At 55.6% G+C, this 12,657-nt stretch overlaps 1 protein-coding gene and 2 non-coding genes across 4 annotated transcripts; all 3 read right to left on the bottom strand.

Moving 5' to 3' along the window:
- Positions 1 to 9,001: 9,001 nt before the first annotated feature.
- On the bottom strand, positions 9,002 to 11,806 carry RPS11 (ribosomal protein S11). Of its 2 annotated transcripts, XM_075140541.1 has the most exons (5): positions 11,701 to 11,806; positions 11,230 to 11,361; positions 10,931 to 11,006; positions 10,108 to 10,237; positions 9,043 to 9,217 (listed from the first exon to the last, which is right to left on the bottom strand). In XM_075140541.1, exons 1-5 carry the CDS (start codon positions 11,713 to 11,715, stop codon positions 9,094 to 9,096), a joined length of 477 nt encoding a protein of 158 aa, XP_074996642.1. In that variant the 5' UTR covers positions 11,716 to 11,806; the 3' UTR covers positions 9,043 to 9,093. The 2 variants fall into 2 exon arrangements, with proteins under 2 accessions (XP_074996643.1, XP_074996642.1); XM_075140542.1 differs by lacking the exon at positions 10,108 to 10,237 and having other exon boundaries at positions 9,002 to 9,217.
- On the bottom strand, positions 9,803 to 9,894 carry LOC142078107 (small nucleolar RNA SNORD35). The gene has a single exon (XR_012672118.1). It is a non-coding gene; the product is annotated as a small nucleolar RNA SNORD35 (small nucleolar RNA).
- LOC142078106 (small nucleolar RNA SNORD35) lies at positions 10,700 to 10,792 on the bottom strand. The gene has a single exon (XR_012672117.1). It is a non-coding gene; the product is annotated as a small nucleolar RNA SNORD35 (small nucleolar RNA).
- Positions 11,807 to 12,657: the final 851 nt, after the last annotated feature.

Raw genomic sequence — 12,657 nt, 5'->3', positions numbered from 1 at the left:
CCTGCGATCAGCCCCATTGTGTGGTTCCCTGCTACGGTTTTATTGCATTTGCTCTTGCTTTGAAGTCTATCATTCTTCTGGGCTCTGACAGGTGCAGTTTTAAACCTTTTTCCAAAGTCTCTGTTGTCCCTGCTCCCAGACATGGGATTTCCCATCACTGGTAAGTCGGGGAGCAGAGCCGAGGGGCAGGACCCGGGCAGAGCTTCACAGGAGTCTGTGTCTTCTCCTCCCGAGAACTTCTCCTCCTGAGTATTTCTGAGCATCTCAGCAGCGAGAAGAGTTACTGAGATGTCACCTGGATTGTTCGGCGTGATGGAGATCTGCATCCCAGGAGAGGCACTGCAGCAAGTGGGTTGAGCTGCCGCTCCCCGTTGCTGCCAGTGCAGTAACTCGTTGGCATGGGATGAAGGCTCGTGAGAGGAACATTCAGAGCTGATACAAGAAATATTTCTGCGTAAAACATGCAATTAAGCTGTGAAACTTCTTGTCCCAGGATACTGTGGGTGATAAAAATTTTTAAAGGGATTCATAAAGGAATTGGACAAATTTATGGAATAAATATACAAGGGGTCCATGAAAAGCAAAACCAAAAAAACTGCTTTGGGAAGCTGTTGACTCTGAACAGTTTGAATCTGGAAAAGTATTCTGGGCACGTGCCATGACAGGGTGCCTCGTCCTTACCCTCTTCCCTAGACATCGGCTACTGCCGAAGCAGGGGAGAGGTGGCGTGGGACTTTGGTCTGGCCCAGCACTGCGATTCCTGTGTTTTAGACGTGCATGAGGGCTGCTCCACTCACCTTTCTCACAACATGATGGCAATCCTGATGCTGAGCTCTGAGAACAGTGATCCCAATCCACCGTCCTCGTGTTCCGGGGGCATGCGCTGCAGGAGGACCCACCAAGGGCGGGTGGGAAGCCCCACAGCAGCTCAGAGAGCCCTTTCCGTGGAAAAGGGGCCAAATTTGTTTGGCACGTGCCTGGGCTGGAAGCACAGATGGTGCATGGGTGCTGCCCCGGGTGGGGGACCCCGGGGCGCGGGGAGGAGCGGTGCTTCGGCACACACCAGCCAGCAGCGGCAGAGGTGATGCTCGTCCTGCATGGTCCGAGACCATGGGACGGGGCATCTCTAGCAGCTGCTCCTGCTTCTTCACCCACAGCTTCTGCTGACCGAGACCACTGCCCCGCCAGCCATCCCGGGGTTGGGACAGGGTTGCCCGTTCGAGGGCTGACCGTGCTCTGTTTTCAAGTGATCACTGCATTTATTCTCTGCTTTCTTGCACCGCGCCAGAGCAGCACAGCACCCAAACACGTAAGATACGGCTGAACTGAGTCACGCCAAAGGTCCCTCTCGACCTGCCTGGTCTCCAACAGTAGCCAGGTATTTAGTGAAGATTATAAAAGAAAGTCAGATAAAAAAGAGTGTTCTCCCAGCTATTCCCCATCAATTATTCACATCTGCCGGAGCTGGAGGCTGAACACGGAGCACGCTGTTTGCAAACCATCGATTGGGCTCTCTAATCGCTTTCTGACTTACTTATGCTTTTGGCTTTCATAGACGCCTGACACAATGAAACCGCTCGTTACTGGCCTCGCAAAGCAGCTTCCAGATTTCAAGGTTCAGTTGTCTCTTGTGTCTTTATTCAAGAAACACGGTGGGCAGATGAGGATTTCCACTCTGGGATACATTCAGATGGGCTTTCTCTTGATTTTCCACTAGGAAGCAAAGCAACAGAGATCAGAGAGAGACCAAATGGGAATGCTGCAGAAAGTTTTGGGGGTCCTGTTTTCATCTCAGGAAGTAATGTTAACGCACACCCACAACTGCTGCCAGCGCTTTGCTTCCTATTCCTCCCCTGCCCAGGAAGCCAGGGCTGCTGTGATGGGCTCTGTGCGCTGAGGGCAGTCGTGGCGAGGTCCAGCCACATTGGGAAGCCTTTACCTTCTCCATCCCGGGTGGGATCCCGGCATGGAAACGGCTTAGCGTGGGCGGCTCTTCCCTCTGCTCCAGGCCCTTGTGCCGTGGGAGGGACCGGCTGCACCCGCACCTCCTCCAGACCCACGGCATCCCATGCCCGCACGTTGCCGCTTCCCTGGGACGCCGTGCCCGGCTGGCACTGCCAGGAGCGCCTCTGGGATGCCCTCCCGCACCTCCTGCTCCGGCTGAAGGAGATGCCACCTGCCTGGCCCAGGGATTCACTGTCCATGCTGTCACCGTGGTGGAGCCTGGTGGCCTCACGTCCATCGTCCTGGGGTCCTTGCCGCCTCCAGCCCACCCAGGCTGAAATCCTCGGGGTTTCTGTCCCCGTTACTCCCAGGAAGCTGTTCCAGACCTCGCATCCCTGGTGCTGAGAATTTCTTTTTCTGATTTCCAGCTCAGATCCATTTGTGACCAATTTAAACTCATTCATTTTTGCTTCAAGATCATCATCTAGCTGAACTGCACTATGTTTTCCCCATTCACCCTGTTTTCTCCTCCTGTAGTTATACCTCCACGGTAGTTATAGACAGCAAAACAGGCTGGACAGTAAGTCGCTGCTCCTGGAGTTGGCTGTGGACTTCACCCACTTCGGCTGACTTTCTGTGACCCCACTGGGGCTTGAGGCACCTCGCTGGTGCCTGGGATGCTGAAAGTGCAGGTGCTGTTCCAGGTGAAGTCCTGCCACTGCCCTCTGCAACAGCTCCAACACTTGCCTTCAGCTAATATGAAATTTTTTGCATTAGGCACCCCGGAGAAATTTTTCCCCTCTTTTTTGCAACAGTATTACATGTTTCCAGCAGGCAAGATACTGGTATACAGAAAAGCATTTTTCGTTAGTCTGCAGAGCCTGGCCTTGTTCCACAAACAGTTAAATTTAATCTCAATTCAATTAATCCTGTCTCCACCATCACTCGGTTATTTCTGAGCAATACTCAGCCCTTTGTCTACATTGGCAGTGTCTCCTGGCTTTGCCTCTTCCTCCTCCAGAGCTTGCAAATGCGTTACCAACCACACCTGCTCGCCACGCAGCCGGCGGAGCCGGCACCGAAAGCATTCATTTTCCTAATTCATAAATAACCACTGCTAAATATAAAATGTTCTTCTCTCCCCCTTTCTGAAATGCCAAGGCAAAGCACTCTCACAGCCCCCGCCTTGGCTCATGCCGGCAGGCAGCAGATGTGCCTCCGTCAAACGGGGAACCTCGGCAGAAATTTTCCACAAAGGCTTTATAAATACCCTCCCGGTCCGAGACGGAGGCGTGTTTTTTCCATGCCGTGTGCGCGAGCTGTCAGACTGAGCGCTGGTGTCCCTCCGGGCTGCAGGAAGACAGTTTATTATTTGCAAATATCTCAAAGCTGTTTTTGAAAAGATGGAAAGGATTTAAGGACATGTTTGGTAACAAAGCAGAGCGGTGTAGAGCCCTGGCTCACTGGTGAAAAATGTTCCCTGAGTGCATGACGGGGAGGGAACGAGCGTGTTGGGGACAGTGTTTGTGCTGTTTACTCCCCGCCTGAGCTGGTTGGATGCTCCTGTACCGCAGCTGCTTGACTTTGCAGAGAGGACGGGGTCGGGCTGGTGACGGCCGGTCCGTCGCTTCCTTCTGCGATGCCAGGCAGGAGAGTCGTGCCGGGGAGAAGCAGGAGGGCAGAGCACGAGTCGTCCTTGTCCCATGCGGATCCAGTTCCAAGGTCTGGGCAGCTGCAGGAACTGAGCCCTGCTTTGTGCGTGGTCAATCGTTTTGAAGGTGTACCTGGAAGCCCTGGCAGTGAGATGAGCGATGGCCGAACGTCTGGCAGCGGGCTCCAAGACGTCTCTCCGGTTGACTCCACGTGGGTGCAACACCTCACTCTTTTGTATTTGCAGTCGTAACACCTGCTTGGTTTTATTAAGTACCAGTTCTGTCTCCCTAAGGGATGCTGCCTTGAAGATGCGAGCCAGCAGGCTGATGCCCATGAGTTTGAAAACCACGAGCAGGTTTGCTGTGATCATATTGGGGTGAAGGAAAAGTCGTGATCCTCCAGCTGCTGGGGAAGGATCCCTCCGAGGCCATTTTCAGCACTTGTCGTGCCCATCACACACCGCGGCCGGGGTGGGGGGCAGACACCGGGCAGCCCCTGGGCACAGCTCGTGGGTCTTGTGCCCAGAGCCGGGGGCCTGGGCTGAGCCAGGCTGAGCCTTGGTTTGCAGACTGGAAGTCGAGCTAAAATAGTTCGTGCAACAAGAGGCTGCCCCTGAAGGAAGCGGTTCAAACAGTCTTTTTTCCCCCCGTCTTTGGTTTCTCACAATCATAACTCATTTTTCTTACTTTTCCGGGTGAAGGCACACGACTGCAGCGGCATATACTCTCCTGGGTACGAACACGAAGACTGAATCAAGCCGTTTTCAGCCGCCTTGTGTTTAAGCTCAGCAGTTTGGCTTCTCAGCTCCAACTCCAAGACAATTTCCATTCCAACCCACTTCTGCAGGTTTTCCCTGAACCTGCACCAGGTTTTCAAAGTGTTTTGTGAGGCGTTTCCAGCAGCAATGCTCTTGCCGTGCCATGCACGCTCGGTTGAGCCGCCCCGCTGCCGGCAGACCTTCCCTGCTCGCGCAGCCGGGGACACCGAGAGCTGCAGGATTGCGACTTTTCTGGCGGCACGGCTCTCGTAACGCGGGCACAACCCGGCAGCGGGTGTCAGGAACAGCCAGACAAGCAGTCGTCTGCCTGGGGAAAATACACAGCTTTCGTCAGTGGTGATTTCGTAATCCTTTTCTGATAACTGGTAATATTCACCCAGCAGGACAGCTTCTGCTAGGATCCGGACAGACCCTTTGTTCCAAACTATTTAATATTTTAAATCAATTAACAGATATATTTGGAAAACTATTCACTTTGTAACCTACTTACTCTGTGATTTGCTGATACATTTTTAATGAGAACGTTATGCAATTGCTAAATAAAACTCCTTCCTGAAGTTAATTGGCCAGGATCTATTTTCCATTAAAACCAGGCTGAAGCATTAATTTCTGCTACCAACTTTTAGCGCTTCATTGACTGAGCCGTGTATGAGATTTTTCTGTGTCTGTACCTGGGATCAAAGTGAAACCAGCTCACCACTAGCGACCCCAGTCATCTCTTGGTGGCTTAGACAGGGGCCGTGGCTGGTCGCTGCTCGTCCCGCTGCCCCCCCACGCTGCCCCGGGGTCCGTCCCCGCACCCCGACGCAGGCGAGAAGGTCCCTGGTCTGAAGGGCCCACGGCTGCTTTCGAGACACCACCATAGACATTCACTGTGCCCGGCTGGATGAGCGGCGGCGATGGAGGGTTTCCGTCCTCAGAACAGACCAACGCCGCGTGCCTCCGCTCCAGCTCACGAGAACGTTTATCGGAGACACCGTTGGTGCAATTTTCAAATGTTTATAATTTCTGAAAGCAAAAGGAGCCATTTATTTTAAACCACCAAAGGCAAGAAGGTTCCTCATGCAGAGTGCAGCTAAGTTAAGCTCTCATTTAAAACGTTTAACCATGTTCACTATAACTCTGGTGAAATTTTGCCTCATAATCTATCACAGTGAAAGCGGTGAAATTTTTTCCCCCTGAACCTTTCTGCTGATTTGAAGATACCTTAGGGTAGACACCAGCCCCAGTGAAAACACTCAAAACTGGAGACCCTGCAGGGCTACTTGCCACTGATTAGAATGCAATTAGGATTTCCAGAAGAGGTTTGGGAATATTAACACAGCTTTATCTCTTCAAAGGTAAGTGCACGGGTCCCACTCAGCTCTCGAGTCAAATGCCTTTGGCGTGACGACCGACATGGCGAGCCCGGCAAGTGGAGCTCCTCGCAGCCACCGACGGGTGCACGAAAGGAGGGAGGAGCAGGTTTCTGGATCAGGGAGCTGCCTCCTCGTGAACACAGCAACACTAATGAAGGGGGGAGCAGATTTAACAGCGAGGCCATTTATTCCCCCTCCCCCCAGCTCCAGGCCAGGCCCCCTCCCTCGCCTCTCGCTGCTCTGCGAGAGGGTTCAACTCACCGAACCGGCACAAAATGACACGGAGAGAAGACAAGCCAGCTATTTTCTGCGTGGCTAGTGAGCGAAACCTGCCGGGCGGGAGATGGAGGAAGAGCAGCGAGACCCCCTCTGCTCAGCAGCGGCGAGCCACCGGATCAGCTCCACTGGGTCGTGCAACTGCCCCCAGACGCTGCTCAGTCCTGCTGGCCCTTCAGTAGCTCCTGAGCAAGCTGGAAGCAGCCTGATATCTCTCCTCCAAGAGCTTCTAAGGGGCAGATTACACACTCCTGCAGCGGCAGAAGCTGACACGCTCTTGCCAAGAGCCGGTGAGCAGAGTCGTGCTGAACACGGGATTCCCGGGGAGCCCTTGCGCTGGGGAAGCTGCTGCAGCATGCCAGCGGGACACAGACCTTCCAGAGGCAGTCCTGCTGTAGGTGGAGGTGGTGAATAATGTAGCATTTTACCTAGATCTGCTTGGTCTGAAGGTGGTGACCGAGGCATCCCTCAGCCGAGGTTGCGGCAGGGCAGCAGGCTCCTGCTGCGATGTGCCCAGCACCTTCTCGGCACAGCCGCGGTGCGATGATGCTGTCCCGAGGAGCTGCCGGGGGCAAAGCCAGGCCAACGCTCTGCCAGGCAGCCGCACTGCGAGCCCTCCTGCACCCCAGACCCCCCCGGACCACCACCTTTCCTGTTACTCTCCCATATGCTGCCCTCCCGTATGCGGCTCTTCCCTGACTCCTCGGCACCCAGGGACGTGCCTCTGGAGGTGCTCCCCCGCTTGCTCCACGGCTGACCTGTTTCAGCCCTTGCCTCGGTGACTTCTGGAAAGCACCGGCCACCTCCTTTTCACCGGTCCAGCACGACCTGCTGCCTCCTGCCTGCTCTGCTCCAGGCAGGCGGCACGGCTGAGCTCCGGGTGGCAGAACAGAGGAGCTGACGCACGTGCTGCTCCAGCACCGACGCACCAGCGAGGCTGCAGCATCCCCCAGCTTGGGTGGGAACGTCGACTCCAGAGCTCTGCCGGGAGCCCGTACCACCGGCTTCAGGGATCCCGTACTACCAGCTGAGCCCCTGCTGCTCCTCTTCCCCCAGCCCTGATCCCAGCCTCCCACCAGGCTTGCGGATTTAGGCAGAGGAACCTCCGGCACCACAACCCCACGCGGACACCCCCCCAGCAGCCTCGTCTGAGGGTCCCCACAGGTAACAGCCATGGCATGACTGCACGCAGACATCTCAAATGGCCACCCCGACAGACCAGGCTCGTTCAGTTTGCTACATCCCCGTCAAAATAAGAGAGAAAGAGTTCAGGCAGAGCCCCGTGGAAGGAGGGGAAGGCTACTGGGAAGCCTGTCAGGAAGGACCCTTCCTGCACAGAGACAAGGAAAAGCCGTTTGACCCGGCTGCTGTCGGAATCATTCACTCGTACCCTAGCACGTGTGCCTGATCAGTGGGCACTAACAAAGATATCTAGGTACAAAGATATGGCCTCAAGTTCCACCAAGGGAGGTTTAGACTGGACATTAGGAAAAACTTCTTTACTGAAAGAGTGGTCAGGCCTTGGAACAGGCTGCCCAGGGAAGTGGTTGAGTCACCATCCCTGGAAGTATTTAAAAGACGTGTAGATGAGGCGCTTAGGGAGATGGTTTAGTGGGTATGGTAGTGTTGGGTTGACGGTTGGACTCGATCTTTTGGACTCGATGGTCTTTTCCAACCTTAATGATTCTATGATTCTAAAGACCTACGCAATTCTGGGTCCTATCTTCGCTCTATGGGACTGACAAGAGACTGGCTTTACTGGTAATGTCTCCAGCATGCCGCAGAGCGAGCACTTCTCCCAAATCCTTCCGAATTCCTCCCAGATGCAAGGGGACATCCCTGCCACAAAGGTACAAGGCAGCAGGAACCAGAAGCTCTCACACCAACACTACTAAATTTTTGCAAGCCAGATGTGCGTTAATACAGAAGTCACCACGACGCAGCATTTTCTGCGAGCTGTGGGGCTCCGAATCGCACTTGCAGCCCTTCCCATCTCTAACTCAACAGGCGTCGCTGCAGGAGCCAGCCCCGGGTTAAGGTAACGCTGCCAGCTGAACCACACAGGTTTAAAACACTGAGTTTTGATTGTTCCACCTCTGGTTCTCACCACACACCTTCTCCTGCTGCTCCACAGCACAAGTGCCATCCATACTGCGTCACGCCATCGCTCCCTCCTGGCTTTTCCCCCAAATGTGGGATCAGTTTCCTGCAGAAGGGCTTACTCAGTTCCCAGAATAACATTTCCTACGACTGTTGGAACCACAAGCAACTGTCACCTCTAAAAAAATCTGCAGGAAAAGCAGTTTCTTTAGCATTAATTCCCACTCCCTTCAGCGGCTGACACACCACAGCCTCGTAAAAATGTGCTTGGACACCTTTGTGTGTGAAAACACCGCATGCCACCTTTGTCTTCAAATACACATTTAAGCTTTCTGAGAAACAACCTTTAAAGTCACAACTGCCTTTGTTATCACCAAGAGGCTTTACAATATTCTAAACCAAATTATTATGCAATCTTCCATCTGTTACCGGCTGCAGCTCTGCTGGGGAGGGGTGAAATGGCATACCAAAAATCCATAGCTGACTGGAAAGCCCCAAGGACTCTCCAGAGTAGCTAAAAGCAATCAGAGCACATCCCCTTTTGCTTTTTTACTGCGTCCAGGTTCTCCACACATTAAAAATCTGTCTTCAGCCTGTCTTGGAATACAAAGCCTGGGAGGAGAGAGATGCAAAGGCAGTCTCCTTGGGACAGGCTGTGCGGGAGCTGGCTGCGCCGCACCTCGGACCGCTCGCAGTACCGGTCAGGCCGTGTGCCAGCTCCACAAACCGTGGTACTGTTCTATCAGGAGCACAACATTCACTCCTTGTCCCTCACCCAAACTCTCACCATTAGAAAGAGAAAACCTGGAATGTCCGAACTAACTGCGCAACACGCTCACATTTTCCTCAGGAGGTGCGCTCATCTTGCCCAGTGACGAATTCACACCTGCTGTTGCGTCCCCATGCTATTTATTTCAGATTACACACACAGGGTATGTTTTTACAAAACTTTTATTTGTCCTGCATATCTTCCTTATGCTGTTTTTAAAACTTCTGGAATTGCTTCTTGGTACCAGCAGCCTTCGTGACTTTGAGGACATTGAACCGGACAGTCTTGCTGAGGGGACGACACTCTCCCACGGTGACAATGTCCCCAATCTGGACATCCCTGCAAAGATATTAGCGGTATTTCAGCAATTCTGAGTTTTCTGCATTTACACTTGGTTTGCTCTGTAGCGCAGACATTTGCCTTGCGCGATGCTACCAAGTAACACAGCACTGAGAGCGACCTCGGGTACCTGAAGTTGTAAAGGAGGTTTTATTTTCAGTGCTGCAGAGACAAGCGTGCCTAAAAAGCAGCAGCTGCCCCCCCGCAGCTGCCACAAGGCCTTGGGGTCCATCACTCCACACTAAGCTCAAACTCAAGGCTGAACGCATGCTTTTCAAGAGCGGGGTGGGTGCTGAGCACTGAAAGGAAACCCTTCGGAGACGGGGAGCTTCCCTCCCAGGCACCCACAGGCTCAAAGCACTTCTTAGGCCAGATCAGCTGGACTGCAATGCTAGTGCCAGTTTTTCTGGAAACCTGCGCTCCAAAGACAGGCTTTGGAAACATGTGGTAGACAAAAAACCCGCCAGCCTTTGAACCCTGTCCCCTCTGGCCTCAGCGTTTGCTTCAGAGACATCTAAGTCTTTCTCCTTGCTCAAGAACTGTAACGGTGTACGGTTTCAGAACAGGCAGGCTGACCAGAACCCGTCTTACGGTTCAGCAATTGCCTCCGGCAGTGTCAGCAGCCCCCTCACCGGCAGAGGCTCTGAAGACCATCGTGAGTTTAGACATCACCACCAGTAAGCAGGTTCCAGGTCAGGAGCAGCAATAAAACTGCACGTGTCACACTGATGTGCATGCTCGCTGCAGCTCCTACACAAATGCTGAGTTCAGCACCATAAACAGAGTCTACAAACATGTGTGCAAGACCTTCGGAGCACGTCTGGCACTCCTGTGCACCTCCTCTCCACAGGGTAACGCTCCCCCCCGTGACTGCAGGGACTTGCACGCACCTGAAGCAGGGGGAGAGATGCACAGACATGTTCTTGTGGCGCTTTTCGAAGCGGTTGTACTTGCGGATGTAATGCAGGTAGTCTCGACGGATGACAATGGTGCGCTGCATCTTCATCTTGGTAACCACACCTGGGCGACAGAAGCGGGGGGGACGCGACAGCAACAAGCATAAGCAAGCACGTGCTGACCAGTGTTAAACTGGGCTGCAGATTTGGGTTGTAACTAACAGAAGAGGGGTTTTGACAAGAGCTATCCAAGAGGATCAGCAGTGACAAGTAGTATTTCACACCTGAAGGCAGTACCCTTCAATTCCAGCAATTCTCCTTATTTACCTTAGCAATAAACTGTAGCACATCCCTTGAGGGGTGCTCTGGGACCCCAGGATGAATGGGCTTTCTTACTGCCAGGCTACAATACTCAAATTTGTATTATAAAACGAATTACTTCTCTTGTCTGTTTGAAGACTTCCAAGCGCACTGTGACACTTTTCCAAGAACCAATGCTCCCTGCGTTATCTGCTACTGTATTACATCAAGATCTGCACCACAGAATAGCACATATGGAAGGGTAACTGCCAGCAACTGGTCCTTTCACTGGGCATCAGCAAAGCCGTGCGGCATTGTCGTCAAAGCCCCTTCACCATGAGGCTTGGAAGACCATCGTGAGAGAATGGCATCATGTGCAGCTCAAGGACCACAGTGGAGTTTCCAGGCAGCTCCCGATCGACTCTCACAGCTCGTAAGCTTCGATTGCTTACCCACTTCAGGGCAGTGACGGGATTACGCCTGTACTGTTACTCCCCAAGGAACCTTCACAACTCACCTGACAGGATTCGGCCACGGATGGAGACATTACCAGTGAAGGGACACTTCTTGTCGATGTAGGTGCCCTCAATCGCCTGCAAAGAGAAACAATTGTCAGCACTTGGATGGACACACAGCTCAGGCAGCACGGAAGCTCGATGACCGAGGAGCCACACCTACCCCGGCCTACGAGCGGACACGCTCGGCGGGACTATCGCAGCCTTTGGGGTGCAGCGGGAGCAGATGCTGGGCCCGGGAAGCAGGACCGGGAGGGCGGCAGCCCTGCCCGCCCGGGCCCCACAGACGGCCGTGCCTTACCTCCTTGGGAGTCTTGAAGCCCAGGCCAATGTTTTTGTAATAGCGGGGCAGCTTCTCCTTGCCACCCTCGCCCAGCAGCACCCTCTTCTTGTTCTGGAAGATGGTGGGCTGCTTCTGGTAGGCCCGCTCGGTCTGAGGGGGGGAAAGAGGGGAGCATCACCGGCAGCTCGGGGGCACGGTACCCCCCGGCACCGGGAGCGAGCCAGCCCCCGGGGCACGGTACCCCCCGGCACCGGGAGCGAGCCAGTCCCCGGGGCACGGTACCCCCCGGCACCGGGAGCCTCCCCTCCCCGCGCCCAGGGCACGGTATCCCTCCCGCCCCCAGGCCGCTCGCCGCCGGCCCTCGCCGGGCCGGGCCGCAGCCCCGCCATCCCCCAGCACCCCGGGGCGGGTGGCGGCACCGGGGGGGCGGCTCGGGGGGGCGGCTCAGGGGTGTCCCGGCAGCCGGGCCTGCCCCCGCGCAGAGCCCACCTGCGTGTCCGCCATCTTGGACCGCGCGGCGGAAAAGAGGCCGCGAGCCGCGCGCGGCGCCGCTTATCCCAGGGGCGGGGCGAGGGCGCCGGAAGTGGCTCATGTACGTCACTTCCTCCGCCGTGCTGAGGGGGAAAGGTCTGGCCCGGGGAGCAGTGCCCCGCACAGCCGGCCCTCCGCGCCGTCCCCGCCGTCCCCGCCGTCCCCGCCGTCCCCGCCGTCCCCGCCGTCCCCGCCGTCCCCGCCGTCCCCGCCGTCCCCGCCGTGCGGCCCGGCCCGGCCCGGCCCGGCCTGGCCCGGCCCGGCCCGGCCCGGCCCGGGGACACGGCGCCCCTCGGCGCCCGCCCGCCCCGCAGGGATGCCGGGCCCGGCCCGCTCGCCCCAGTCCCTGTGTCCCCCCCCACCCCTGTGCAGGCCTAGGCGGGAAGATCATCCCAAGCCCCATGGGTTCTCGTCCCAAGCACGGTAGATGAGGTCGGGGGACGGAGAGCTGTGCGGGGCCCGGGGGAGGACTCCTGCCCGGGGAGCAGCGTGGCGGCCGGCTCGGGTGCTGAGGTTTAAGAGGAGAAGCTGTGGGTCGAGGTCGGCAGAAGAAGGGGGTGTTCTGAGAGTGGTGTGGGGCAGCCCGGGGTGGAGCAGCAGTTACTGCATGGCCCAGCCTGGCCACCAGCAGCCCAACGGCTCAGTTGTACCGCACTGGCTCAGGCACCCCGCGGAACAGCTTCGTTACTGCCTCCTCGCCGACTGGCGTCTTGGGCTGCAGCTCGAGGTGCTGAGCTCTGTACAGCCCACGCGTGAGTCGGGGCAAGGTCTTCTCTGTGTTGGTTCCTTACCTGGACAGCAGACGGAGAAATTCTCAGGAGAAGTACATTACTTACTACAAAGACCTTGGGTTTGTAGCATACCTGCCACAATCGGCTCCTTTGGATGAGGGAAGATTTAAACACAACAGGGTTT

This window comes from Calonectris borealis, chromosome 1 (assembly GCF_964195595.1).
Source record: "Calonectris borealis chromosome 1, bCalBor7.hap1.2, whole genome shotgun sequence".
NCBI classification, from domain to species: domain Eukaryota; kingdom Metazoa; phylum Chordata; class Aves; order Procellariiformes; family Procellariidae; genus Calonectris; species Calonectris borealis.
The sequence above is the reverse complement of the archived record's forward strand: the minus strand, read 5'-3'. Positions and strand labels throughout refer to the sequence as shown.

Coding starts and splice junctions, on each gene's coding strand:
- RPS11 (XM_075140541.1), bottom strand. Junction 11,007..11,229: donor GCTTCAAGACTCCCAAGGAG/GTAAGGCACGGC, acceptor TTCTCTTTGCAG/GCGATTGAGGGCACCTACAT. Junction 10,238..10,930: donor CCGTGGCCGAATCCTGTCAG/GTGAGTTGTGAA, acceptor TCTGTCGCCCAG/GTGTGGTTACCAAGATGAAG.